Source organism: Mobula hypostoma, chromosome 8 (assembly GCF_963921235.1).
Source record: "Mobula hypostoma chromosome 8, sMobHyp1.1, whole genome shotgun sequence".
In the NCBI taxonomy this organism is placed as follows: domain Eukaryota; kingdom Metazoa; phylum Chordata; class Chondrichthyes; order Myliobatiformes; family Myliobatidae; genus Mobula; species Mobula hypostoma.
Window position 1 is genome coordinate 48,428,689 of NC_086104.1, and position 27,888 is coordinate 48,456,576.

At 40.5% G+C, this 27,888-nt stretch overlaps 1 protein-coding gene across 2 annotated transcripts in view; it reads right to left on the bottom strand.

The window, feature by feature from the left end:
- Positions 1-3,594: 3,594 nt before the first annotated feature.
- The window catches only part of rps6kc1 (ribosomal protein S6 kinase polypeptide 1), a 176,498-nt gene continuing 152,204 nt past the window's right edge, over positions 3,595-27,888 (bottom strand). For both annotated transcript variants that reach the window (XM_063055798.1, XM_063055797.1), the window contains 3 exons: positions 12,197-12,279; positions 12,007-12,102; positions 3,595-6,376 (listed from right to left, as the gene is read on the bottom strand). In XM_063055798.1, coding sequence (XP_062911868.1) covers positions 6,239-6,376; positions 12,007-12,102; positions 12,197-12,279 — 317 coding nt within the window. In that variant the 3' untranslated portion in view covers positions 3,595-6,238. The remainder of the gene's footprint in view (positions 6,377-12,006; positions 12,103-12,196; positions 12,280-27,888) is intronic.

A 27,888-nucleotide genomic window follows, 5' to 3' on the forward strand; every position in this document is an offset into this window, starting at 1 on the left:
ACTCCAAACAAAACCATGTTCCTCCAGGGGCCAAGGAACAAACACTGTACCAACAACCATACACAGTACAAGGCACAGGCAGCACATATAAGATAGCAGTAACATACAGAAAAATATATAATATAGCCCTAGACCCTGAGTGTCATGTCCTGTAGATTGATGATGTGTGGATGTTATCAGCAAGAACAAGCCCACAGCAGTCTGATCATCACGTGCTGGTGCATCCACAGATGAATGCAGTCCAGCTTGTCTTCCACCCAGAGAACACTGGAAGGCAGCACTGATGGGAGGCTACAGCCCGCAAACCAACACGGACTGCAGCATGCCCACCATGCCTCTGCTCTCTCCCACACTGCCTCCAGCGCATCTCCCCTGGGCAGCTGCAATAGTAGGCCCTGAGGCATGGGGGCCTGGTCCGCGGTACAACCGTAGCCATGCAGATCCCCCGTTGTCGCTCCTGTTAATAAGCCAGTGACCTGGACTTGCAGTATTCTACATTACAACAAGAAAAACGTCCAAGACAATTACTTGCACCGTCTGTTAGACTGCACACCAACTCCCTCGCCTTCCTATAGCGGATGGCAATACTGTCAGCACGAAATCCAGCTCCTCCACTATTGAGCAACTCGCTAGTGGGCGGTACACCTGCAGAATGTGATGTTTTTAATATCCAGTAGTGTCCTGCGATCGTAAAATAAAGATGTAAAGGATGAACAATGGTACTTTTGGTGAGGCCCAGAGTGGCTGCTGTGACCATGTGCACCGCCATCTTGAATGTAACTTGTTAGATAAATGAGAAATTCATCGGCAGGCATGCACATTATCATTTCGAAGTAGAGGGTAATAACATGTTCTCCCCTCCTGAAAATGTTGCTGTCTATAGGTCATCAGTACGGTAATTAGCAGAACTAGCTCGGATACAGAGACGCCAGGTTACAAAAGTCATGTGTTTGTAGAATTACATTTCTGATGTCAACAGCCAGTGAAATAAAGGGATGCAGAGCTGATCGAGAAATTGTCACATACCATCATGCACATGTGAGTGATGTCCAGGAGGAACATTTGAAAATGTAATGAATAACTTTCCTTATGTTACTAATAATATTGTTTTTTATAAGTAAAACAAATTAAAATAGTAACTCCGCAAGCCAGGCAGCGCCTATGGAGAGAATAAACAGTCGGCGTTTCAGGCTGAGACCTTTTATCAAGACTGCAAGGAAGGGGGACAGAAGCCAAAATAAGAAGGTGGAGGGAGGGGAAGGAGGGACAAGTTGGCAGGTGATAGGTGAAACCAGGTGAAGGGAAAAGATGGGAGGGTGGGTGGGGGAGGGGGGTGAAGTAAGATGGTGATAGTTGGAAAAGGTAAAGGGCTGAAGAAGGTAGCATCTGAAAGGAGAGTATAGAACATGGAGGGAAGAACCAGAGAGGGATAATGGCATGTGAGAAAGGAAGGGCTGAAAGAGGAACTAGAATGGGGAATACCTTCCTCTTCAAAGTTTCCCTTCCACCACTACTGATGCTGCCCTCCCCGCATCTCCTCCATTTCCCACACATTTGTCCTTACCCAACGCCGCCACCATAACAGGGACAGAATTCCCCTCGTCCTTACCTATCACCGCACTAGCCTCTGTACCCAGCAATCATTCTCTGTAATCTCCCCCATCTACAAAGGGATCCTACCAGTCATTCCATTTTTATCTCACCCATTCTCCACTTTACATAGGGATGGCTCTCTATGTGACTCCCTCGTCCACCTGTCCCTCCTCACTGATCTCCCACCTGGCGCTCATCCATGCAAGCGTGACAAGTGCTACACCTGTCCCTAAACCTACTCCCTCACCACCACAAACTGCCTTTCCTGGTAAGGCAACACTTCACCTGCGACTGTGCCAGGGTCATCCACTATATCTGGTGCTCCAAGTATGACCTCCTCTACATTAGTGAGACCCCATATATACTGTGGGTCTGCTTTGTCGAGCACCTTCACTTCATCCACTGCAAAAGGCGTGATTTCTCTGTGGCCATCCATTTCAACTTGACTTCCCAATCCCAATCCCATTCTCATTCCCATTCCAAGGCCTCCTCTACTGCCACACAGGTTGGAGGAGCAACACCTCATATTCCATCTGGTAGCCAACCTGGTGGCATGAATATTGATTACTCTAATTTCTGCTAATTTCTTTGCCCTTCCCCTTCTCTCTTTTTTTTCATTCCCCATTCTGGTTCCTCTCTTGGCCCTCCTCCTCCCAGTTCTCACTTCATCTCACTCCCCCACCCACCCACCTAATTTTACTTACTACCTGCCAGCTTGTACTTTTCCCCTCCCCCCACCTTTTTATTCTGACTTCTGCCCCCTTCATTTCCAGACTTGACGAAGGGCCTCGGCCCAAAACATCAACTGTTCCTCCCTCTCCATAGACGCTACCTGACTTGCTGAGTTACTCCAGCATTTTGTGTGCTTGAGATTTCTGCGAAATCTTTTGTTCAAAGATCAAAGTAAATTCATTTTCAAAGCACATATATGTCACCATATACAACCTAGAAATTCATTTTCTTGCAGGTATGCTTAATAAATCCAAGAACCATAATAGAATCAACAAAAGGCCACCCTCAGAAGAGCGGGCAAATAAACAATGTGCAAAAGACAATTCATAGTCATAGTCATAGTCATACTTTATTGATCCCAGGGGGAAATTGGTTTTTGTTACAGTTGCACCATAAATAATAAATAGTAATAGAACCATAAATAGTTAAATAGTAATATGTAAATTATGCCAGTAAATTATGAAATAAGTCCAGGACCAGCCTATTGGCTCAGGGTGTCTGACCCTCCAAGGGAGGAGTTGTAAAGTTTGATGGTCACAGGCAGGAATGACTTCCTATGACGCTCTGTGCTGCATCTTGGAGGAATGAGTCTCTGGCTGAATGTACTCCTGTGCCCACCCAGTACATTATGTAGTGGATGGGAGACATTGACCAAGATGGCATGCAACTTGGACAGCATCCTCTTTTCAGACACCACCGTCAGAGAGTCCAGTTCCATCCCCACAACGTCACTGGCCTTACGAATAAGTTTGTTGATTCTGTTGGTATCTGCTACCCTCAGCCTGCTGCCCCAGCACACAACAGCAAACATGATAGCACTGGCCACCACAGACTCGTAGAACATTCTCAGCATTGTCCGGCAGATGTTAAAGGACCTCAGTCTCCTCAGGAAGTAGAGGCGGCTCTGACCCTTCTTGTAGACAGCCTCAGTGTTCTTTGCCCAGTTACAAAAAGAGCCATCTCTATTTCCTGAGGAGACTGAGGTCCTTTAACGTCTGCCGGACGATGCTGAGGATGTTCTACGAGTCTGTGGTGGCCAGTGCTATCATGTTTGCTGTTGTGTGCTGGGGCAGCAGGCTGAGGGTAGCAGACACCAACAGAATCAACAAACTCATTCGTAAGGCCAGTGACGTTGTGGGGATGGAACTGGACTCTCTGACGGTGGTGTCTGAAAAGAGGATGCTGTCTAAGTTGCATGCCATCTTGGTCATTGTCTCCCATCCACTACATAATGTACTGGGTGGGCACAGGAGTACATTCAGCCAGAGACTCAAATAATAATACAAAATAAATAAACAATAGCTCTCAGGAATATGAGATGAAGAGTCCTTGAAAGAGAATCTATAGGTTGTGGGAACAGTTTAGTGATGGAGCAAGTGAAGTTGAGTGAAGTTATCCACTCCGGTTCAGGGGGAATAACTGATCCTGAATCTGCTGGTGTAAGTCCTGAGCCTCCTGTACCTTCTTCCTGATGCCAGCAGTGAGAAGCGAGGGGGCGGGGGGGGGCCTGAATATGGCTGCTGCTTTCCTGTGACAGCGCTCCATACAGATGTGCTGAATGGAGGGGAGGATTTTGCCCGTGATAGACTTTATATCTTCATATTATGCCACTATATCTATAAACGATAATGAATCCATAAATTGTCATACTTGGCTGGAGATCAAGTAGGGCATGACAATTCCAATGAAAAGCTACTATATTCCAGTGTTGAAGCTATGGCTATCTTTGCTGAGGATTTCTAGGACCATCACTCTCTTGGAATATTGGATGATTTTCTGGTACATGCATTTGCTTCTTATTCTGCATAATACCACATAGATTTTAAAGACTTAAAATACCTTTTAATAGGCACTTCAGTAGTTGGGACCGTGCTGTCTTACCCAGGAAGCAAACATAAACCTGGTGGGACCAGTCTCTCATCTCATAACCAGTGGATAACAATGTGAAAAGTAGTTCCCCAAGAGAACATTAATTCGTAGTTTCTTCAAAAAGAGCCAACAATGAGTGATTTGCAAAAACAAAAAGCATTCTTGCCTGAAATTGAGGATGAGTCTCATTTGGGCTGGTGGCTTAGTGGCATCAGCGCTGGACTTTGGAGCAGAGGCTCCCAAGTTTGAATCCAGCCGGTTCCCTTGCACGTTTTCCATCCGTGCTGGGTTGAGCATCGAGCTAGCAACTCGGCCCCGTAAAAATAGGAAAGCCTGCTAAAAAAAAGCCATAAAATGACAGCGTCCCGATGACTCCACTCGAAGTTAAGGGCTTTCTTCTTCTTCTTCTTTCTTCGGAAAGAGCCAACGACAAGTGATTTGCAAAACCAAAAGCATTCTTGCCTGAAGTTGAGGATGAGTCTCATTTTTATATCAGCATAGGAGTTTAGCATGCTAATAAAACCACATCTGGCCAGGAAAGCATAAAGTAAGACCCAGTGCCTGAAGTAAAATAATATTCCATTATGTCAGCCATAATAACCCTTAGCAAAATGAGCAGAGTTTTCAGAAACACAATATTTAGATTGAAGATGTGAGAGTGCTAGAAAGGATGCAGAGAGGATTCACTGGGATATTGCCTAAGATGCACAGTTTCAGTTGTGTGAAGAAACTGGATAGTTAGGTCTGTTTTCCCTGGAGTAAAGAAGGTTGCAGAATCATGATTGAGGTCTATTAAATTTAAAAGGGTGTAGATTGGGTAGACTTTTCACTATATCAAAGATAGATGAAACTAAGAAGATATAAGGGTTTATTCCACATTGTATCTCAATAAATAAAAAAATAAATATAATTTGGGCAAGATACACGAGATTTGAGGGAAGTTTTTTTTTGCACTACAAAGTGACAAGTAAACTGGAACACAGTGCCTGTGTGTGTCACTAATGACATTTAACAAGTATTTAAACAAATACTTAAGTCAACAGGCACAGTAGGCCAAGGTCCAGTGGTGGAACATGGGATTAATAGAGATGGGGGCCCACTGGTTGGTGCTCATGAGGTGAACCAAATAGCCTGTTTCCCTTCTGAATGATTCAGTAAATTACTGGTGCAAAATTATACAAGGATTTGATTGGAACTAAAACTAAATTTGTTATCCCAAGTTATATCCTCACACAAAGATCTTAAGAATTATTAACTCTTAATTTGGTTAAATTGTTCATTCCTGTATGAAAGATGACAAACACAACATGGCTTTTCTTAGCATGGATCTGAAATTAAATTTCTGAAAATAAAAGGCATTGATAACCTATTAAGTAATCACGTCTCCAAAGGCAATTGTGAGTTTAGACCTTAAAGCTGATAATTACTCAGCTCCAGTAATTCCAGATGTGACTGCATTTCTGAACTTGGTTGATGTTGTATGTGTATGAAGTAGTACTGCTTTAATTTTGGACTGCTGCAATAGTATATGCATTTAATTTCGTAAATATGTTTTCATCAGGAATTCATTTTCAAAATGCACTGTAAAGAAAAACATTACGTCTTTAGGAAAAACAGAGATATCCATTGTAGGTAATTTGTCAACTATTTTATTAGGTTGGTTCTAATCTATACCCTGCAATTCATTGGTTCATGTAGTAGGAGTCGTAATTAATAACAATGATCAGCAGAAATTACCCTCATTAGGAATAGACTAATTTCAATATGTTACAGCACCACAAACTCTGTTCTATAAATAAATATAGTACATTACTCTCCTTTTCCAGTCTGGCTGTATCTGCCTATTTTATACACACCTATTCACAGAATATAATAATTGCCGATTCTGATATCTAAAACACAGCACCTGAGTCAATTGTAATGCAGACTCAAACAATGAAATATACCAACAAAAATTCAATTGCACCATTTTGCCCGATGTCAGTTACACAGTTCATATCTCAGATGGTTGACAGCCTGGGATTCACCCCCAGTACAATGCTGGTTAGTGCAGTAATGATGAAGTTTCACTTGCATTTGTTACTCTGGACCAGTCCACTGTGTGGAAGAATGGGTGCGATTTGATGTCTTCAACACCTGACACACTGGCACCAAGTCTCTCACTGGGATTATACTGCAAAAGCTAAAGATAATTAAAATTATGAGATACATCCCTCATCTGAAATTATTATGCAGATGCAATTTAAGCAAACAGTACATTTATAATGATTTTCCTGATCCTACTCATCACTAAAAACAAACCTCAACCTCAAATAACATCAAAAGTCATTAGTTCAACAATTTCTGTTGTCATTCTTAACCATGGTGGAAAGGGTCGTGCAGGGGAGTTAGATGGGTACATTAGGTTCCAAAACAATTCCTCACCTGCCAGTGCTTTAATTGAAGCCACTGTCATATTTACAATGCACTTAGTTAGGAACAGAAAGTACAATTTACATCTAACATCTTGGATCCCTGCGCATAATCCATCATGAAAATTTCCTTGACAGATTTTATCTTTACTAGTAAAATATACAATCATCAGCTTATTCTCTTTCACGAATCCAGAAGATCTGCCAAAGTTACCCCCACCCCATTCCTCCCTATCCCACGCTATCTCCCTAAACCTATTCCTTTTACAAATAATTTGCAGCTGAATTGAAGCCCAAATGTCAACTAGAGGTCCAGATTGAAGCCCAAAGGTCAATCAGAGGTTTGGATCAAATCACGAACACCATCTGGAGGTCCAGATCGAAAGCTGGAGCCCCACGTCTGCAATTCTCTGCGAGTCCACTAGATAGGTCAGGACCCAGTGTTTGTGAATCCAGAGTCAGCTGGCTGGAGACCAAAGGTGGCTAGTCCTGGGGTGAGAGGACAGTGTATTTGTGTTAGTGGGTGGACGGGAGGGAGAAATGGGACTTGTTTCGCAGTTGTTTCTCTGTTGCTTGGTATGTTCTGTTATGTTGTGTTCTGTGTTGTTCTGCTGAGCATTGTGGCCATGCTATGTTGGTGCTGAAATGTGTGGTGACACTTGCGAACTGCCCCCAGCTCATCCTAGGTTACTCAAACCATAAACAGAGAAAATCTGCAAATGCTGGAAATCCGAGCAACACACACAAAATGCTGGAGGAAACCAGCAGGCCAGGCAGCATCTGTGGAAAAAAGCACAGTCGACATTTCAAGTCTAAACCCTTCAGCGGGACTGCAGGAAAAAACGCTGAGGAGTAGATTTGAAAGGTGGGGGGGGGAGGGAGAGATAAACACCAAGTGATAGGTGAAACTTGGAGGAAGAGGGATGAAGCAAAGAGCTAGGAAGTTGATTGGTGAAACAGACAGAAGGCCATGGAAGAAAGGAAAAGGTGGTGGTGGGGGGGGAGGGGGGAAGCACCGGAGGAGGAGATGGGCGGGCAAGGAGATAACATGAGAGAAGGAAGAGGGGATGGGAAATGGTGAAGGGAGGCATTACTGGAAGTTCGAGAATCAATGTTCATGCCATCAGGTTGGATGCTACCCAAACGGAATATGAGGTGTTGTTCCTCCAACCTAAGTGTGGCCTCATCACAACAGTGGAGTAGGATGGCCATATCAGAATAGGAATGCGAAGTAGAATTAAAATGGGTGGCCACTGGGAGATCCCTCTTGTTTTGATGGATGAAGCATAGATGCTTGGCGAAGCAGTCCCCCAATCAACAATCCCTCCCCACCGATCACCCTCTTGGCACTTACCCTTGCAAGTGGAACAAGTGCCCCTACACCTCCTCCCTCGCTACCATTCAGGGCCCCAAACAGTCCTTCCAGGTGAGGCAACACTTCACCTGTCAGTCTGTTGGGGTCATTAACTGTGTTTGGTGCTTCTGGTGTGGCTTCCTGTATATCGGTGAGACCCAATGTAGATTGGGAGACCTCTTCTTTTTTCTATAGATGCTGCCTGGTCTGCTGAGTTCCACCAGCATTTTGTGTGTGTTGTTCATCTCAGGGCATGTTGGTTTTTAACGCAAATGACACATTTCACAGTATGTTTCGATGTAGATGTGCTAATAAATGTGAATCTGAATCAGCTTGGATAATTCATCATAATATCATGGAATGGTTACAGGAGAAGGCTACTCATACCACTGAGCATTGAGTCTTTACCAGCTTCTAACCAAGCAACTCACTTGTACTTTCTGTCGCTGGACCCCTTCCTTGTGGACTTGAAAACATTTATTCACCATATAATTATCCAACTCCCTCGTGGACGCCACAATGGGATGTGCCTCTGATCATCTGCTGGCAGTGCACTCTAAATGTACTCGCAAAAAGGTCCATTCTTACTAGTGTAACATCTGTGGTATTCAGATCTTGAGCCCTCCAACAGAGAGGATCAGCCTCCCACTTTCCACTCTGTCTAGACTTATCACTGTACTTGTTGGTCAAATCTCCTCTCAATATTTTCTTTAAAGTAAACCACCCTATAATCTTCCATTACAATTATAGTATTTAAGTACCCAGAAACCATTCTCGGATATTGTTCCTGGATCCCCACACATCCTTCGTACAACATGGCAACAGAAGTGCACGCAATACTCTACTGATAAAGATTTGATCAGGAATGTTAATATTAACTGACTATTCAACATATCCTGTGACTTTCAATTTCTGCACACATAACACCAGGCCAGTGCACTCCTGAACCCTTTTTAGAATAAATCCCTTTTTTCTCGATAGTCTCTCTTCATTCTTCCTACTTCATATTTCTACACATTAAACTCATCTGCTTTGCTTCTGCCCATTTCACCAGCCAGTCTATATCTCGCTGCAATCCAATACTATCCTCCACACCAGCCAGGTTTTGTGTCATGCACAAACACTGAAATAGTGCATTAACTTGACCTTACCTTAGCAGACATTACAGACAATAATTGTAGATATCAGAATATACTATTTAAAAACAATCTTTCCGTCACCCACTTGCACCCTCATTTTGCTCTATACTTATTAGCATTTTTCCCTGTTTCTGTGGAGAAGTCCAGTCATCACTATACTGGAGGTTTTTATCAACTTGTGGATTACTATAATTACAAGCACTTCATACCCTACTACATTAAACTCAACTTCAATACTTAATTATATGCAGTGTTATAAGCAAACAATTCAGATCATACATCAAATTATAACCAATTCCACTCAAGACCAAGTAGGACTTTGCAACCTTCTCTGGAGATAAACATTTTCACTCTTATTGTTTTGCTAAATCGTTTAAACTAATAATTAAAATAAGGAAGAAAACAATTTATTCTTCTTAAATATTTTACTTAAGTTTATAATAAATGATATTCAAAGCATTCAAAAATTTACACGTTCCAAAATATTATACAACAACTTTTTTAGGAATTGGAAAAAATCAAAAATTGTGTTTTTTGTGATTACATCCATACACTAAATACTAAAATTAAAGTAGAGCCAACCACAAAGAACTACATAAACACCTGAAAAAATAGGGAGCATATCAATGCTTACTAAAAATTTCATTTCTCCTATAGTAGTTGATTAAGTGCAACTTGCTGTACTTGCTAAATAAGCTCAGTTCTTTGTATGTTTTACCAGTAGAAGAGTAGTCAAGAATGCCACATCTGTTGCATTCCAGTGTGGAATTCCCTTTATTTCAGGTAGGTATACATAAGAAATATCCTTCACTTACTCAAGACAGAGAAACAATTCTTTCAACATGCCACAATGATTCTTAGACACAAAGCTTTTGTGCAGGAGTTAAGAATTAAATTTGCCTTGCACGCTCATAGCAGAAAACTGGGTTAATCAAAATCATCCTCATGTCGACCATCCACTAAGATATGGTCACGAACACACATCAGCTGATCTAAATAATAAGAACAATTTTGTTTGATGTTCAGATAGAAAATTATAAATGGCATTACTTGAGAGAATTAAATTTCAAAATGTTTCATCGTACAGTCAGTCATGATAGCTTAATTGTCCAAATCAGAAAGCTGTCACTTCAAGTTGCAGACACTTGAGAACAAAATCTGAGATGACATTTCAGTGATGTAATAATAGATTCTGAAAATATGACTTCAGGATGAAATACTAAAACCAGACACCTCTGGGCTGTGAGGTGGAAAAAAACTAACGTATGTGTTGGTTTGAAGAAAAATTGGTGGAGTTTGCTCCTAGAAATTTTTTAACCAACTAATAATCATTACCACTGTAGACACTACAGGACTTTGCTGCACATCAGTTATCAGCTGTGTTTAGCTGCACTACAGAAGGACCCTGCTTCAAAAGTACTTCATTGCATATAATGCATTTGAAGAGATCCTTGAGTTTGCATAAGAAAATTATTCCATGCTTCAAAGTGGGTGTTAATCCAGTCATGTGTTGTATATGAATTCTCTGCAGGAGGATCCCATTGTGTGTAAGTCCTAAAGAACCTAACACAATAGAACTCTATAGTGGAGACAATGCTCACAAAGTGCATACAAATGTCTTCACTTCACTCTATCAATTGGAGAGTGAATGGGAAGTGGGGAGGACTGAAAAATCTCTGGGGGAGGAAGGAAAAACACTGAGAAGGATTGCTTGTGTGCCTGACCACATCCATAAACCAGGTCTGGCTGGTCTCTTTCAACTTGAAATATGCAAAAAACAACCAATCACCCCTTGGTAATAAATTTTATTTAATTCCTTCCTTCAGTATGCATGAAAATATAAGCATTTTATTTTAGATAGAATTTTTAGAAATAATCTAAAAAAAAGGAAAAAAATCTAATATTCAGTTTCTCTATCCTGTGTCCACCAAAGTAAAATACACTAACATTTCAACAGGGAATCGTTCACTCCACCTCCCAAAAAGCAATACTTGTCACTGAATAATTAAGGTCAATTGTAGCACCTTTCTCAAGCGAGACTTACTATCGGTCACAGGCTGCACATTGATTACTGATGACTCAATTCAACAATGTTATGTATCCTAAAGGGGTCGTTTTCTGAATAACTGGTATGTGATTATTGATAATATTGCTGAGCTCGGACAGTGTCTTTCTATCTTATGTAGATACATACAACACAATTGGAAAAAAAAAAGCCCACTACTATTGTCGAGTTGAAGGTTAGTTTTATTATGGTCCAAACTCCAATTTCCTAAAACAAAAAAAATTCCAAAGAACATTGCAAAATTTGGTTAGGCATAACTCAGCTCCACTGAGCCCTAATGGAAGCTCACGGGTCTGAAATTGTAGCTAGTTTCTCAAAACTTGTCAAGTATTTTTATAATTTTTTTTGTTCTGCTTTATTCCAAGCTTGGATTTTGGGGGACATAAAAGTCAGCATTGATCATTACCTTCTCAGAAATAGAAGTCATAGTCTACTTTTCTGTTGCCTGCTCTTCGATTCAATGTGGTGATGCTGGTGTTTTAGCTTGGCATCATTTTCCAGTAGTAATATTCTTTAATCTAACAGTAACAACGTCCCTTAATCTAATGGGCTCTGCATCAAATATAGTCAGCCAATGACCCACTGCAGGGCTTCTGGGTAAATAAGTTATTTTATAATTGAACGGCTGACCCCTAAGACACTATCTACTGCTTACAGCACCTGAACCAGAGGAATCATCATCCCAAAGCTATTCAATTAAAACCCATAAGAATTTTGTATGTTTCACCCTAAAAATAATGGTCAGATTCTTACTCCTCCACAACAGGAATAAACACAATTACTTTAGGGAACATGGTCTCAGTATAACTACACAGGAAAAATTTTGTTAGAATAGGCAATTACCTGTTGTACCACAGATCTAGCTTCCTTTGATATGTGATCTGGCAGGTTTAGAGCCGTGTGTGTATTTATTCCAGCTGGATGGCACTGAAACAGAGGCTGTAACAAAGAAAATCAATTGCCATCATCAAGTATTATTTTAACATACAAACATGTGAAAATATAATCCAGTTCATAACCAAGTTATACTCACTTTACCAGTCAAGAGTTCAAATAAAATTGCACCTAGACTCCACCAGTCACAAGCCTCAGTTTCTTCTGCTATCCCACCAACCTCTGTAGAAAATAATTAATATATAGTTTAAACTAGAGCTTTAATTCAGTTGCACAATCTAATCAGTAATGAGCATGTTCCTTGATGTCACATCCTAGATTTTCCAGATGACTTCTATACCAGTCAGTAGTTTCACAACTGGATAGTCTGAGAATTGCAGAAAGACCATGACTCACAAAGAATCAATCTGGTGAACTTTCTCTGCACTACCTCTTGAGCAAATAGTTCTTTACTTGGATAAGGTGACCAGACCTGTACACAATGGTCCTAAAGAAGAGTCTCAGCCCAAAATGGCAACTCATGTCTACAGATACTGCCTGACCTGCTGAGTTCCTCCAGCATTCTGTGTGTGTTGCTTTGGATTTCCAGCATCTGCAGACTTTCTGATGTTTACAATACTTGAGATGCAGTTTCATTGGGGTTCTACATAACTATAGTATGATATCTTATCTTTTGTACTCAAATTTAACATAAAGCCAACATACTTTACTTTATTACTTTATACTTCATTGTCGCCAAACAATTGATACTAGAACATACAATCATCACAGCGATATTTGATACTGCGCTTCGTGTTCCCTGGAGTACAAATCGATAGTAAATATTAAAAATTTAAATTATAAATCATAAATAGAAAATAGAAAAAGTAAAGTAGTGCAAAAAAAAATGAGAGGCAGGTCCAGATATTTGGAGGGTACGGCCCAGATCTGGGTCAGGATCCGTTCAGCAGTCTTATCACAGTCGGAAAGAAGCTGTTCCTAAATCTGGCCATACAGGTCTTCAAGCTCCTGAGCCTTCTCCCGGAGGGAAGAGGGATGAAAAGTGTGTTGGTTGGGTGGGTCGTGTCCTTGATTATCCTGGCAGCACTGCTCTGACAGTGTGTGGTGTAAAGTGAGTCCAAGGACGGAAGGGCATACAGCATGGTAATGAGCTATTTGGCCCACTGATTTCACACCAACTATCAAAAACCCACTTAAACTAATCCTATACTAACCCATTCTCTCCACAGTCACATCAGCTACATCCATTTATGCAGGTTTCAGACCCATTTCTTTGAGATAAATGAGGAAGCCAGAGTGCCAGAGGAAAACCACATGGTCACATGGACAATGTGAAAACTCCACACACATGGGACCAGAGTTCAGGATTCAGTCTGGGTCGGTGAAGCTGTGAGGTGGACAACAGTCACAGTGAGCTTTCTTCAGCACTGTGCTGATGAAAAGTCATTGAACTGCTTCATATTGCATGATCTGAACATTTCCAGTAGACGCTGACTTTACTTCAGCTGTGCACTACCCTAAGCAACACACACATATTCCCTTCATCTCAACCCAAAACATGAACTGTTTACTCTTTTCCATGGATGCAGCCTGACCTGCTGAGTTCCTCCAGCATTTCATGTGTGTGTTGCTTTGGATTTCCAGCATCGGCAGATTTTCTCATTGTTTGTGCCCTGTCCTATTTGTTTTTGTACTTCTACGAAAAGCATTATACTTTATTATAAAATGACAGATTTGATTACTTAATTGATTAAATTTAAATTCCAACCTGGAACTGACTTCAAACTCTATCAACTGCATTCTGGATTATTAGTCCAGGTCTTTATGTTTTTATCCAATAGCGCCAACACTATAATCCTAAATCCTTAGGAAAAGTACAACTGGAAAATGTTGGTGAGCAGCATGATTTTGCATAACTGAATGGATGAACAGAAATCTGTGACTGTGACCCCAAAAAAGTTGACATATAATAGTGTACATGTCAACAGTGTGATGAGTTGTGTATCCTATGAACATCACTCCATTAGGAGCAACAACTTCAGAAGTATACCTCAAAAGATTAAGATACATTTTAGCAACTAACGAAATTCTACTATTCCCGTCCTTGTTTCTGATAGTTATTTTAATATTCATAATTTGTGACTAAAACAGCAGGCAGCAGAAAGGCTATGCATGAGGTAGTTAGCAGGTGGCATGCTTGATCACACCATGGGATGGAGCCATACTAATCTTAAGTAATTAAATAAATCTGATTCAGACCTAAATTCACAGCCAGATTCACTTCTTGGAAGCTGGCCTCAAGGCCTTGGAACTCCCACCCTCAGACCTTACGATTTGGGAATCCCTTCTTTGAAATCTCTCAGAGTTTGGCAAAGGGCTCTCCAATGATCAGGGTGATGCTGCAGATGTATACCTGTGGACCCAGAAAGAGTTCAGAAACAGGTGAATTCCTGAAACTGATCTCTTATTGTCTTTTCTGGTCAGTAGGTTTCCACCGCAGAGCATCAAACAACACAGGACTCCTTTTGCTTAAACCTTTAAAGATGGTAAAGATGGAATTAGAACATAGAACATAGAATAGTACAGCACAGTGCAGGCCCTTTGGCCCACAATGTTGTGCCGACCCTCAAACCCTGCCTCCCATATAAGCCCCTACCTTAGATTCCTCCATATACCTGTCTAGTAGTCTCTTAAACTTCACTAGTGTATCTGCCTCCACCACTGACTCAGGCAGTGCATTCCACGCACCAACCACTCTCTGAGTAAAAAACCTTCCTCTAATATCCCCCTTGAACTACCCACCCCTTACCTTACTTTTTAAATCTTTTTATTGAGTAAGTATACAAAAAAGGTAAGCCATATAAACATTAATACAATGTTAAAGTACAATAAAATTCCAAAAGATAACAATACCAAAAAGAAAATACTACAAACAATGTAATTTAAGCATAAGAAACCAAGATAACATAATAGTATACTAGATTTTATATATATCAATGGAAAAAAAAGAAAAAAAAACCCCCCAAAAAAAAACCCACCGTGCAACTACCTAAAAGCAAAGCAAAGCAATGGGCTAACTTGAAACCAAACAGAGTTAAACTTAAAATCACGTCCTCAATCCCGACCTCCATTAAAACAGTGAAAAAAAAACAAGAAGGGTAAATATTACATTAAATGAAAATATCGAATAAAAGGTCCCCAAATCTGTTCAAATTTAAATGAAGAATCATAAAGGTTACTTCTAATTTTCTCCAGATTCAAACATAAAATCGTCTGAGAAAACCAAAAAAAGGTAGTTGGAGCATTAAGCTCTTTCCAATGTTGTAAAATACATCTTTTCGCCATTAAAGTAAGAAATGCAATCATTCTACGGGCTGAAGGGGAAAGATTACTAGAAATTTTAGGTAGTCCAAAGATAGCAGTAATAGGGTGAGGAGAGATATCTATATTTAATACCTTAGAAATAATATTGAAAATATCTCTCCAAAAAGTTTCCAAAGTAGGGCAAGACCAAAACATATGAGTTAAAGAGGCTATCTGCCCCGAACATCTATCACAGAAAGGATTAATATGCGAGTAAAAACGCGCTAACTTATCTTTGGACATATGTGCTCTATGAACCACTTTAAATTGAATTAGGGAATGTTTAGCACAAATAGAGGAAGTATTAACTAATTGTAAAATCTGCCCCCAATCATCCACAGAAATGGTAAGCCCCAATTCCTGTTCCCAATCTACCCTAATCTTATCAAATGGAGCTTTCCTAAGTTTCATAATAATATTATAAATCATAGCCGATGCACCTTTCTGACATGGATTAAGGTTAATTATCGAATCTAAAATATATATAGGAGGAAGCATTGGAAAGGAAGAAAGTATAGTACTTAGGAAATTTCTAACTTGTAAATATCTAAAAAAATGTATTCTTGATAAGTTATATTTATTAGATAATTGTTCAAAAGACATAAGGGAACCATCTAAAAATAAATCCAAAAACCGTAAAATACCCTTAGTCTTCCAAGTTTGAAAAGCGCGATCCGTAAAAGAGGGAGGAAAAAATATGTTGCCTAAAATAGGAATCGCTAACCCGAATTGATTAAGATCAAAAAATTTTCTGAATTGAAACCAAATGCGCAAAGCATATTTAACTATCGGGTTAGAGACCTGCTTAAGGCGTTTCGAATCAAAAGGAAGAGAGGAACCTAAAATAGAACCAAGTGTATAACCCTGAACAAATTGTAATTCCAATGCTACCCATTTAGGAATAGATAGTATGTCCCGGTCAAGTAACCAAAATTTCATATGTCGAATATTAATAGCCCAATAATAAAATCTAAAGTTAGGTAATGCTAAACCTCCATCTCTCTTAGCTTTCTGTAAATGTATTTTACCCAGTCTCGGATTCTTATTCTGCCAAATAAATGAAGAAATTTTAGAGTCAACTTTATCAAAAAAAGATTTAGGAACGAAAATTGGTAATGCCTGAAACACATATAAAAATTTTGGCAAAAAAAACATCTTAACTGCATTAATACGACCAATCAAAGTTAAATATAAGGGAAACCATTTAGATGAAAGTTGAGTAATATGGTCTATTAATGGTAAAAAGTTAGTCTTAAATAAATCTTTATGTTTACAAGTAATTTTAATCCCAAGATATGAAAAGTAATTATTAATCAATTTAAATGGAAATTTATAATATAAGGGAAGATGTTTATTAATCGGAAAAAGTTCACTCTTACTAAGATTTAATTTATAACCTGAGAAAAGACCAAATTGTGCTAATAACTCTAAAACAGCAGGAATGGATCTCTCAGGATTAGAAATATATAAAAGTAAATCATCAGCATAGAGTGATAATTTATGGGACTTTAATCCCCGAGTTATCCCAGTAATATTTGAAGATTCTCGAATAGCAATTGCAAGAGGTTCTAATGCAATATCAAATAATAGGGGACTAAGAGGACAGCCTTGTCGAGTACCACGAAAGAGAGGAAAAAAAGGTGAGTTTAAGGAGTTAGTACGAACCGAGGCTACAGGGGAGTGATATAACAGTTTAATCCAGGATATAAATTTCAAGCTAAAATTAAACATTTCAAGCACCTTAAATAAATAAGGCCATTCTACTCTATCAAAAGCTTTCTCGGCATCTAAAGAAATAACACACTCAGGAACATTTTGTGAGGGAGTATAAACGATATTTAACAATGTACGAATATTATAAAAAGAGTAACGACCTTTAATAAAACCCGTTTGGTCTTCCGAAATAATAGAAGGAAGTACTTTTTCTAGTCTATTTGCTAATAACTTAGAAAAAACTTTAGAATCAACATTTAATAAAGATATTGGTCTATAAGATGCACATTGAGCAGGGTCTTTATCCTTCTTTAGTATTAAAGAAATTGATGCTCTATTAAAAGATTCCGGAAGTTTACCAAGTTTCAAAGAAGCCTCAAAAACCTTATAGAGCCAAGGAATCAATAAAGAAGCAAAACATTTATAAAATTCAACGGTAAACCCATCAGGGCCAGGAGCTTTCCCCAGATTCATAGAAAAAATAACATTCTTAATCTCATCCATTGTAATGGAAGTATCTAATAAAGAAGACATATCCTGTGAAATCTGAGGGAAGTCTAACTTATCTAAAAAATCATTCATATATTTAGAATCTCGAGGAGACTCTGATTGATATAAAGAAGAATAAAAATCACAAAAGGTTTGATTAATCCCCACATGATCCAATATCAATCGATCATTTTGGTTATAAATCTGATTGATTTGAGATTTAACATAATTAGATTTCAATTGATTAGCCAGCAGCTTGCCAATTTTATCACTGTGAACATAAAAATCACTTCTTGTTTTCTTTAATTGGTTTACAATCGAGGACGAGAGTAGTAAACTGTGTTCCATTTGAAGTTCAGTTCTTTGTTTGTATAGCTCCTCAGAAGGAGCCATAACATATTTCTTATCAATTTCTTTAATCTTGTCCACAATTGCCATCTCCTCCTGCTTCTGTTTCTTCCTCAAAGCAACGGAATACGAAATAATCTGACCCCGAATATAGGCTTTAAAAGTGTCCCAAAGAGTGTTAACCGAAATATCTTCTGTATGGTTAATTGTAAAAAAAAGCTCAATCTGTTCATTCATAAAATTAACAAAGTCCGAGTCCTGAAGCAACAGCGAATTAAAACGCCATTGTCTATTGTTTGGTATATTGGCCATAATTTTAATAGAAAGCTTAAGTGGAGCATGATCCGAAATGGTTATAGAATCATAATCACATTTAATCACTGAAGGAATGAGACGAGAATCAATGAAAAAATAATCAATTCTTGAATAGGAATGATGAACATGTGAAAAGAAGGAAAAATCTTTTTCCTGAGGATGCAGAAAACGCCAAATGTCCGTCGACCCAGAATCAGAAAGGAAAAAATTAATCAAATTTGCAGATTTATTAGGTAAAGTCCGTAAAGGAGCCGAACGGTCCAAAGCTGGAGATAAACAGGTATTAAGATCTCCGCCCCAAATCAATGAAAACTCGTTCAAATTCGGAAACTGATCAAACAATGATTTATAAAATTCCGGACAATCCATATTAGGAGCATAAACATTAACCAAAACTACTTTTTTATTAAATAGTAAACCACTAACCAGTAAAAATCTACCATTCGGATCAGAGATAATATCCTGTTGTATAAAAGTAACTGAGGAGTCTATAAAAATAGAGACGCCTCGAATCTTAGCATTGGAGTTCGAATGAAATTGTTGTCCCTTCCAGAATTTGAAAAAACGTAGTCTGTCCCCCCTCCGTACATGGGTCTCTTGTAAAAATAAAATTTGTGCTTTAAGTCTCCGGAACACTTTAAAAACTTTTTTCCTTTTAATAGGATGATTAAGACCATTAGTATTCCAGGAGACAAAATTAATAATAGACTCCATAAATCCTAAAGTCAACCCATAACAAGGAGGATTGACAATAGGCGCGACCCACAAACCCGGAGAGGAAACAGAACATACAAAAGATACCGGGGAAAAGGACGCAACCAATACTTCAATAATGTATATAGCCCAAAGAGAAACAAACTAAAACGTGAAGCCCCTCCCACCACCCCCCACCCCAAGACCCCAAGGCGAAATCTAAAGCAGACCCGCCAGAAAGAAGCAAGCGCTAAAACTACCCCCATGACTTCCGGTATACGCTCCCTTTCCACCCCTTACCTTAAAGCTATGTCCTCTTGTATTGAGCAATGGTGCCCTGGGGAAGAGGCGCTGGCTATCCACTCTGTCTATTCCTCTTATTATCTTGTACACCTCTATCATGTCTCCTCTCATCCTCCTTCTCTCCAAAGAGTAAAGCCCTAGCTCCCTTAATCTCTGATCATAATGCATACTTTCTAAACCAGGCAGCACCCTGGTAAATCTCCTCTGTACCCTTTCCAATGCTTCCACATCCTTCCTATAGTGAGGTGACCAGAACTGGACACAATACTCCAAGTGTGGCCTAACCAGAGTTTTATAGAGCTGCATCATTACATCGCGACTCTTAAACTCTATCCCTCGACTTATGAAAGCTAACACCCCATAAGCTTTCTTAACTACCCTTTCCACCTGTAAGGCAACTTCAGGGATCTGTAGACATGTACCCCGAGATCTCCCTGCTCCTCCACACTACCAAGTATCCTGCCATTTACTTTGTACTCTGCCTTGGAGTTTGTCCTTCCAAAGTGTACCACCTCACACTTCTCCGGGTTGAACTCCATCTGCCACTTCTCAGCCCACTTCTGCATCGTATCAATGTCTGTCTGCAATCTTTGACAATCCTCTACACCACCAACCTTTGTGTCATCTGCAAATTTGCCAACCCACCCTTCTACCCCCACATCCAGGTCGTTAATAAAAATCACAAAAAGTAGAGGTCACAATCCTCCAAACTGAATGTACTCCCTCCACCACCACCCTCTGCCTTCTGCAGGCAAGCCAATTCTGAATCCACCTGGCCAAACTTCCCTGGATCCCATGCCTTCTAACTTTCTGAATAAGCCTACCGTGTGGAACCTTGTCAAATGCCTTACTAAAATCCATATAGATCACATCCACTGCACTACCCTCATCTACATGCCTGGTCACCTCCTCAAAGAACTCTATCAGGCTTGTTAGACACGATCTGCCCTTCACAAAGCCATGCTGACTGTCCCTGATCAGACCATGATTCTCTAAATACCTATAGATCCTATCTCTAAGAATCTTTTCCAACAGCTTTCCCACCACAGACGTAAGGCTCATTGGTCTATAATTACCCGGACTATCCCTACTACCTTCTTTGAACAAGGGAACAACATTCGCCTCCCTCTAATCCTCCGGTACCATTCCCGTGGACAACAAGGACATAAAGATCCTAGCCAGAGGCTCAGCAATCTCTTCTCTCGCCTCGTGGAGCAGCCTGGGGAATATTCCGTCAGGCCCCGGGGACTTACCTGTCCTGATGTATTTTAACAACTCCAACACCTCCTCTACCTTAATATCAGCATGCTCCAGAACATCAACCTCACTCATATTGTCCTCACCATCATCAAGTTCCCTCTCATTGGTGAATACCGAAGAGAAGTATTCATTGAGGACCTCGCTCACTTCCACAGCCTCCAGGCACATCTTCCCACCTTTATCTCTAATCGGTCCTACCTTTGCTCCTGTCATCCTTTTTTTCTTCACATAATTGAAGAATGCCTTGGGGTTTTCCTTTACCCTACTCATCAGGGCCTTCTCATGCCCCCTTCTTGCTCTTCTCAGCCCCTTCTTAAGCTCCTTTCTTGCTTCCCTATATTCCTCAATAGACCCATCTGATCCTTGCTTCCTAAACCTCATGTATGCTGCCTTCTTCCTTCTGACTAGATTTTCCACCTCACTTGTCACCCATGGTTCCTTCACCCTACCATTCTTTATCTTCTTCACTGGGACAAATTTATCCCTTACATCCCGCAAGAGATGACTAAACATCAACCACATGTCTATAGTACATTTCCCTGCAAAAACATCATCCCAATTTGCACCTGCAAGTTCTAGCCTTATAGCCTCATAATTTGCCTTTCCCCAATTAAAAATTTTCCTGTCCTCTTTGATTCTATCCTTTTCCGTGATAATTATAAAGGCCAGGGAGCAGTGGTCACTGTCCCCCAGATGCTCACCCACTGAGAGATCTATGACCTGACCCGGTTCATTTGCTAGTGCTAGATCTAGTATGGCATTCCCCCTGGTCGGCCTGTCCACATACTGTGACAGGAATTCATCCTGGACACACTTAACAAATTCTGCCCCATCTAACCCCTTGTAACTAATCAGGTGCCAATCAATATTTGGGAAGTTAAAGTCACCCATGATAACAACCCTGTTATTTTTGCACCTTTCCAAAATCTGCCTCCCAATCTGCTCCTCTGTATCTCTGCTGCTACCAGAGGGCCTATAGCATACCCCCAGTAGAGTAACTGCTCCCTTCCTGTTCCTGACTTCCACCCATATTGACTCAAAAGAGGATCCTGCTACATTACCCACCCTTTCTGTAGCTGTAATAGTATCCCTGACCAGTAATGCCACCCCTCCTCCCCTTTTTCCACCCTCTCTATCCCTTTTAAAGCACTGAAATCCAGGAATATTGAGAATCCATTCCTGCCCTGGTGCCAGCCAAGTCTCTGTAATGCCCACTACATCATAACTCCATGTATGTATCCAAGCTCTCAGTTCATCACCTTTGTTCCTGATGCTTCTTGCATTGAGGTACACACATTTCAGCCCTTCTACCTTACTGTCTTTACACAGTTTATTCTGCTTCTCTTTCCTCAAAGCCTCTCTGTATGTTAGATCTGGCTTTACTCCATGCACTTCTTTCACTGCCCTATCGCTCTGGGTCCCATCCCCCTTGCAAATTAGTTTAAACCCTCCCAAACCATGCTAGCAAACCAACCTGCAAGGATATTGTTCCCCCTCGAGTTCAGGTGCAACCTATCCAATCTGTACAGGTCCCACCTTCCCCAGAAGAGATCCCAATGATCTAAAAATCTAAAACCCTGCTCCCTGCACCAACTCCTCAGCCACACATTCAACTGCCATCTCCTCCAATTCTTACCATCTCTGTTACGTAGCACTGGCAGCAATCCTGAGAACGTCACCCTTGAGGTCCTGTTCTTCAGCCTTCTGCCTAATTCCCAAAACTCACACTTCAGGACCTCATCCCTCTTCCTGCCTATGTCATTGGTCCCAACATGTATCACGACTTCTGGTTGCTTTCCCTCTCGTACCAGGATGTCGTGCACCCGGTCAGAGACATCCCGGACCCTGGCACCCGGGAGGCAACAAACCATGCGGGTGTCCTTCTCACGTCCACAAAATCTCCTGTCTGCTCCCCTGACTATAGAGTCTCCAATGACGACAGCTCTCCTCTTCTCCGTCCCACCCTTCTGCACCACAGGGTCAGACTCAGTGCCGGAGGACCTGCCACCGTGGCTCACACCTGGTCGGTCGTTCCCGCCGACAGTATCCAGGACGGTAAATTTATTATTCAGGGGAATGGCTACAGGGGTGCTCTGCACTACCCGTCTGCTCACCTTCGCTTTCCCCCCTCTAACTGTCACCCAACGACCTGCTTCTGACAGCCTTAAATATTGAATGAAATAGGTTTTAATGACTGACTCACTCCCATCAATCTGAAACATTAGCTCTGTTTCTCTACAGACAGATGCAGGATGACCTGCTGAGTATTTCCAGAAGTTTCTCCTTTTTTATCGGGTTAAATCTAAAGTCTGATATCATTTTTTTCAATCAGGAAATGCCTTGACAGAGTGGATGTGGAGAAGATGTTACCCAAGGTGGGGGGGTCTGAGACCAGAGGACAAGTCTCAGAATAGAGGGCTGTCCTTTTAGAATGGAGATGAGGAGGATTTTCTTTAGCCAGAGAGTGGTGAATCTGTGGAATCCGTTGCCACTGGCGGCTGTGGAAGCCAAGTCATTGGGTACATTTAAGGCAGAGGTTGAGAGATTCTCAATTAGAGCATGGAACATAGAAATCTACAGCACGTAACAGGCCCTTTAGCCTACAATGTTGTGCCGACCATGTAACCTACTCCCGAAACTACCTAGAATTTCCCTAGCACCTAGCCCTCTATTTTTCTAAGCTCCATGTACCTATCCAAGAGGCTCTTAAAAGATCCTATTGTATCCGCTTCCACACACCCACCACTCTCTGTGTGAAAAACTTACCCTCAACACCCCCTCGGTATCTATTTCCAAGCCCTTGAGCTAGCCATTTCAGCCCTGGGAAAAAGCCTCTGGCTATCCACACGATACACCTCTATCAGGTCACCTTTCATTCTCCATCACTCCATGGAAAAAAGGCCAAGTTCACTCAACTTATTCTCATAAGGTATGCTCCCCAGTCCAGGCAACATCCTTGTAAATCTCCTCTGCACTCTCTGTATAGTATTCACATCCTTCCTGTAGTGAGGTGACCAAAACTGAACACAGTACTCCAAGTGGGGTCTGACCAAGGTCTTATATAGCTGCAACGTTACTTCACGGCTCTTGAATTCAATCCCATGATTGATGAATGCCAACACACCATATGCCTACTTAACAACACTGTCAACTTGCGCAGCAACTTTGAATGTCGTATAGACACAGACCACAAGGTCTCTCAGATTCTCCACACTGTCAAGAGTCTTACCATTAATATTATATTCTGTCCTCAAATTTGACCTACCAAAATGAACCACCTCACACTTATCTGGGTTCAAGTCCATCTGCCACTTCTCAGCCCAGTTCTGCATCCTATCGATGTCCCGCTGTAACCTCTGACAACCCTCCAGACTATCCACAACCTTCGTTTCATCAGCAAACTTACTAAGCCACCTTTCTACTTCTTGATCCAGGTCATTTATAAAAATCACAAAGAGGAGGGGTCCCAGAACAGATCCCTGTGGAACACCACTGGTCACCGACCCCCATGTAGAATACGAACCATCTACAACCACCTTTACCTTCTGCGGGTATACCAATTCTGATCCACAAAGCAAGGTCTCCTTGGATCCCATGCTTCCTCACCTTCTGAAGGAGCCTTGCAGGGGGAACCTAATCAAGTGCCTTACTGAAATCCATATACAGTATATCCACTGCTCTACCTTCATCAATGTGCTTTGTTACATCCTCAAAGAATTCAATCAGGCTTGTAAGGCACAACCTACCCTTGACAAAGCCATCCTGACTATCCCTAATCAGATTATGACTCTTCAAATCCTCATAAATACCGCCTCTCAGGATCTTCTGCAACAACTTGCCCCCTACTGAAGTCAGACTCACTGGTCTATAATTTCCTCGGTTACCTCTACTCCCTTTGTTGAACAAGGGAACAACATTTGCAACAATTAGTCAGGGCATGAAGAGATACAGGGAGAAAGCAGAAGATTAGGGCTGAGAGGGAAAATGGATCAGCCATGATGAAATGGCGGAGCAGACATGATGGGCCAAGTGGCCGAATTCTGCTCCTGTATCTTATGGTCTTATTATTTGGAGATTCATTAAAATAGGAACTGCTTAAATTTCAGCAGCCCAGGGAGCTTAAACAAACATATGACAACAGGAATAGGAAAAGGCCACTCTGCCCCTCAAACTGCCTTGTCATTCAATATCATCATTGTTATTCAACTTATGTCAATTATTCATCAACCTCAGTTTCATAATCTTTTAAAAATGTCTCTACTACCTCTTCAATGATTTATCCTCTCCAATCCTTTGGGGAAAGAATTTCAGAGATTCACTACTCTGCATGATGTTCCTCAATTTTACTTTACCTTCCCCTTCCCCAATCGTGCAACAATGTGCTCTCATTCAAAGTTCCCCAACTAATAGAAACATCTTATGTCTACCCTGTCATTACAGCTAAGGATCTTTTACAATTCTGTAAGATTATTGCTCATTCTTCCAAAATTCAAAAAAGGTCTCATTTCTGTAGCTTCTCGTAACATTGTTTACTCTTTCCATTTTGCATTATCAGATACTATGAAAACAAGCTCATTGGCAGTTGGGTCTTCTTTGTTGGATGTGAACAACCATAATGCCCAATAAAGGTGGCACCGACACATATTACTTCAGCTGTATGTACGATGAATTTACACGTACTGCTCTGAACAAAGGAGCTGGTTGTGGATTACAGGAGAAATGGAGACAGGCTAACCCCTAGTGACATCAATGGATCTAGGGCTTTAAGTTCCTGGGCATCCACATCACCAGGGACCTCACGTGCTCAGCACATACTGGCTGTGTGATGAGAAATGTACAACAGCGCCTCTTTCACCTCAGACAGTTGAAGAAGTTTTGTATGGGCCCCCAAATCCTAAGAACTTTCTATAGGGGCACAATTGAGAGCATCCTGACTAGCTGCCTCACTGCCTGGTACGGGAACTGCACCTCCTGTAATTGCAGGACCCTGCGGAGAGTGGTCCAGACAGCCCAGCGCATCTATAGTTGTGAACTTCCCATGATTCAGGACATTTACAAGGACAGGTGTGTAAAAAGGGCTTGTAGGATCATTGGGGACCCGAGTTACCCCAACCAGAATCTATTCCAGTTGCTACCATCCAGGAAATGGTACCGCAGCATAAAAGTCAGGACCAACAGGCTCTGGGACAGCTTCTTCCACCAGGCCAACAGACTGATGAACTCATGCTGATTTGTGTGTACTCTACATTACATTGACTGTTCTATTTATTATAAATTACTATGATTGCACATTGCACGTTTAGACAGAGACCTAACATAAAGATTTTTACTTCCCATGTATGTGAAGGATGTAAGAAATAATGCCAATTCAATACACATTTACTTGCAGGAGGCAAGGGTCTCCATACACCACCAAAAATCACTATTGGCTTTATGAAACAAACTTAACACAAATAATTTTAATTTATATTCATTTTGATGACAAAACATTATTTAATTCTTGATTATTATTGAATTCTCAAAAGCGGAACTAGCCAAGGTTTCCCTGTAGAACTGGCATTTTGACACATTCCACAATTCCTGAATCTACTACGATAAAGAACAGCCAGAATACATTTTCACATATGGGCCACAGGAAATCTTTTACATTCTTAATGTGAATGGGTTAACTAGCCCTGTCTTATTATTGAAGTACCGTGCACTTGTTGCTGGGTGTTTTATATCATTTGAGTGAGAGCCAAATAAATGACAATGTCAACTTCGAAAGAGGAAGACTGGAGTTGAAGTAAAACATTTCTCAATTCTAGGCATGGTGAGGGAACTTCTGTTTTTAGATGAAGGAGTTCCACCTGTCCTTTAAGAAAAATGTTTTCATGCAAAGGAAGAAACTACACACTTCCCACTAAGTCACTGCAGCTTCCCCAAAAGAGTCCACATCAAAACAGGTTATAGAGACCAAGAGATGTCATTAATTATTTAGCTTAGCACACACTTCAAGTGACTTATTTTGTTCAATTCCAGTAAAGGAAGAACAGCTTTTTCCATTTCAGAAAACAAATCTATTGTTCTTAGAAATATTATCTTAAAGAACATCCTCTCCTCTTCACAGCTACTTCCCTGTAGTCTTGAATACCAAGCAAAGCTCATCTGTTTACTCCCATTTTTAAACAAGAAAGAATTAAGCTGGTTCAGAAGTAGCATTAACTGCCAAGTTCTTTAGTCTCAAAAAGGCATATTGAACAGGCAATTGTCAATATCATAAAATCCAGTTTTAGTGTCATTAGTTATAACCCACTGTCAAAAGCAGAGCAATTTAAGCTGTGGGTACATTGATGATTAATTCCAGTTTTTAATCTGTTGTAATATTAACAGTGAAAATCATTACTTCTCAATGAAAGGCCTTTAATTTGAATACAGAGAAAACAGTCTAGCAGTTGGGAGGGATTTCATGGTTGAATTTCGTCCTCTTTTGCATGCACCAAATGAGCGATGTGATGACACACATGCATTGAACTCCACTCTAGATGTTCAGTTCCATTGACAAATGGAATAGTATTTCAGAAGCATATTACTCATTTAGCATATACAACAGAGGAGAAATTTCTTACCTTCGGCTGTTCTGTATGTATAACCTACTGAATCACTCATGATTGATGAAGGTCATTTACCCCACCTTAAATGTTCAAATCGGCTGCCACATTTCGTACGTTACAACAGTGACTGGATATAAAAATGCATCATTGGCTGTACATCACTTTGGCATGTCTTGAAAGGAAAATGAAAGATACTATGTAAATACAAGTTGTTTTCCTTAAATAATTTTAGAGTTCAGAAATCCATTCCAAGTATTGTCCACAATGTAAAAGCAATCTCCTGATATCAAGCCCAAGGATACTTTTTATTTGCTTCTTTGTACTATGTTTCTTTATACTTTCAGAGCTTAAATTTATTCAACTCATTAAGACTTGATTTTGCTAATTTTGCCTTTCCTTTCAGTACGTGCTGGCAAACAGCTCTGACTGGCAATTTTTTAAATACAATTTCCTGACTTGTACCTGTACAATGTTAATCACAACTATCTTGAACTGGTATTGTTCGTTTATCTTTGCAGTTCCATTGATTTTGTTCATTTCTGCTCTTCGTTGGTTGCACAGGATAAGACAACTGACAAAGACACTTTCAATATCAAGTACAATTTCAATGTTACACTTTTTACATTTTATATTTATCCATCCTATGTTCAACAGTTTACACTGCCCACATTAAATTTTATTTGCTATTGTTCAGCCCAGTCATAATCTGCTAAAATCTATCTATTCTTTCTGGGCACTGAGTTTAACCAACTTG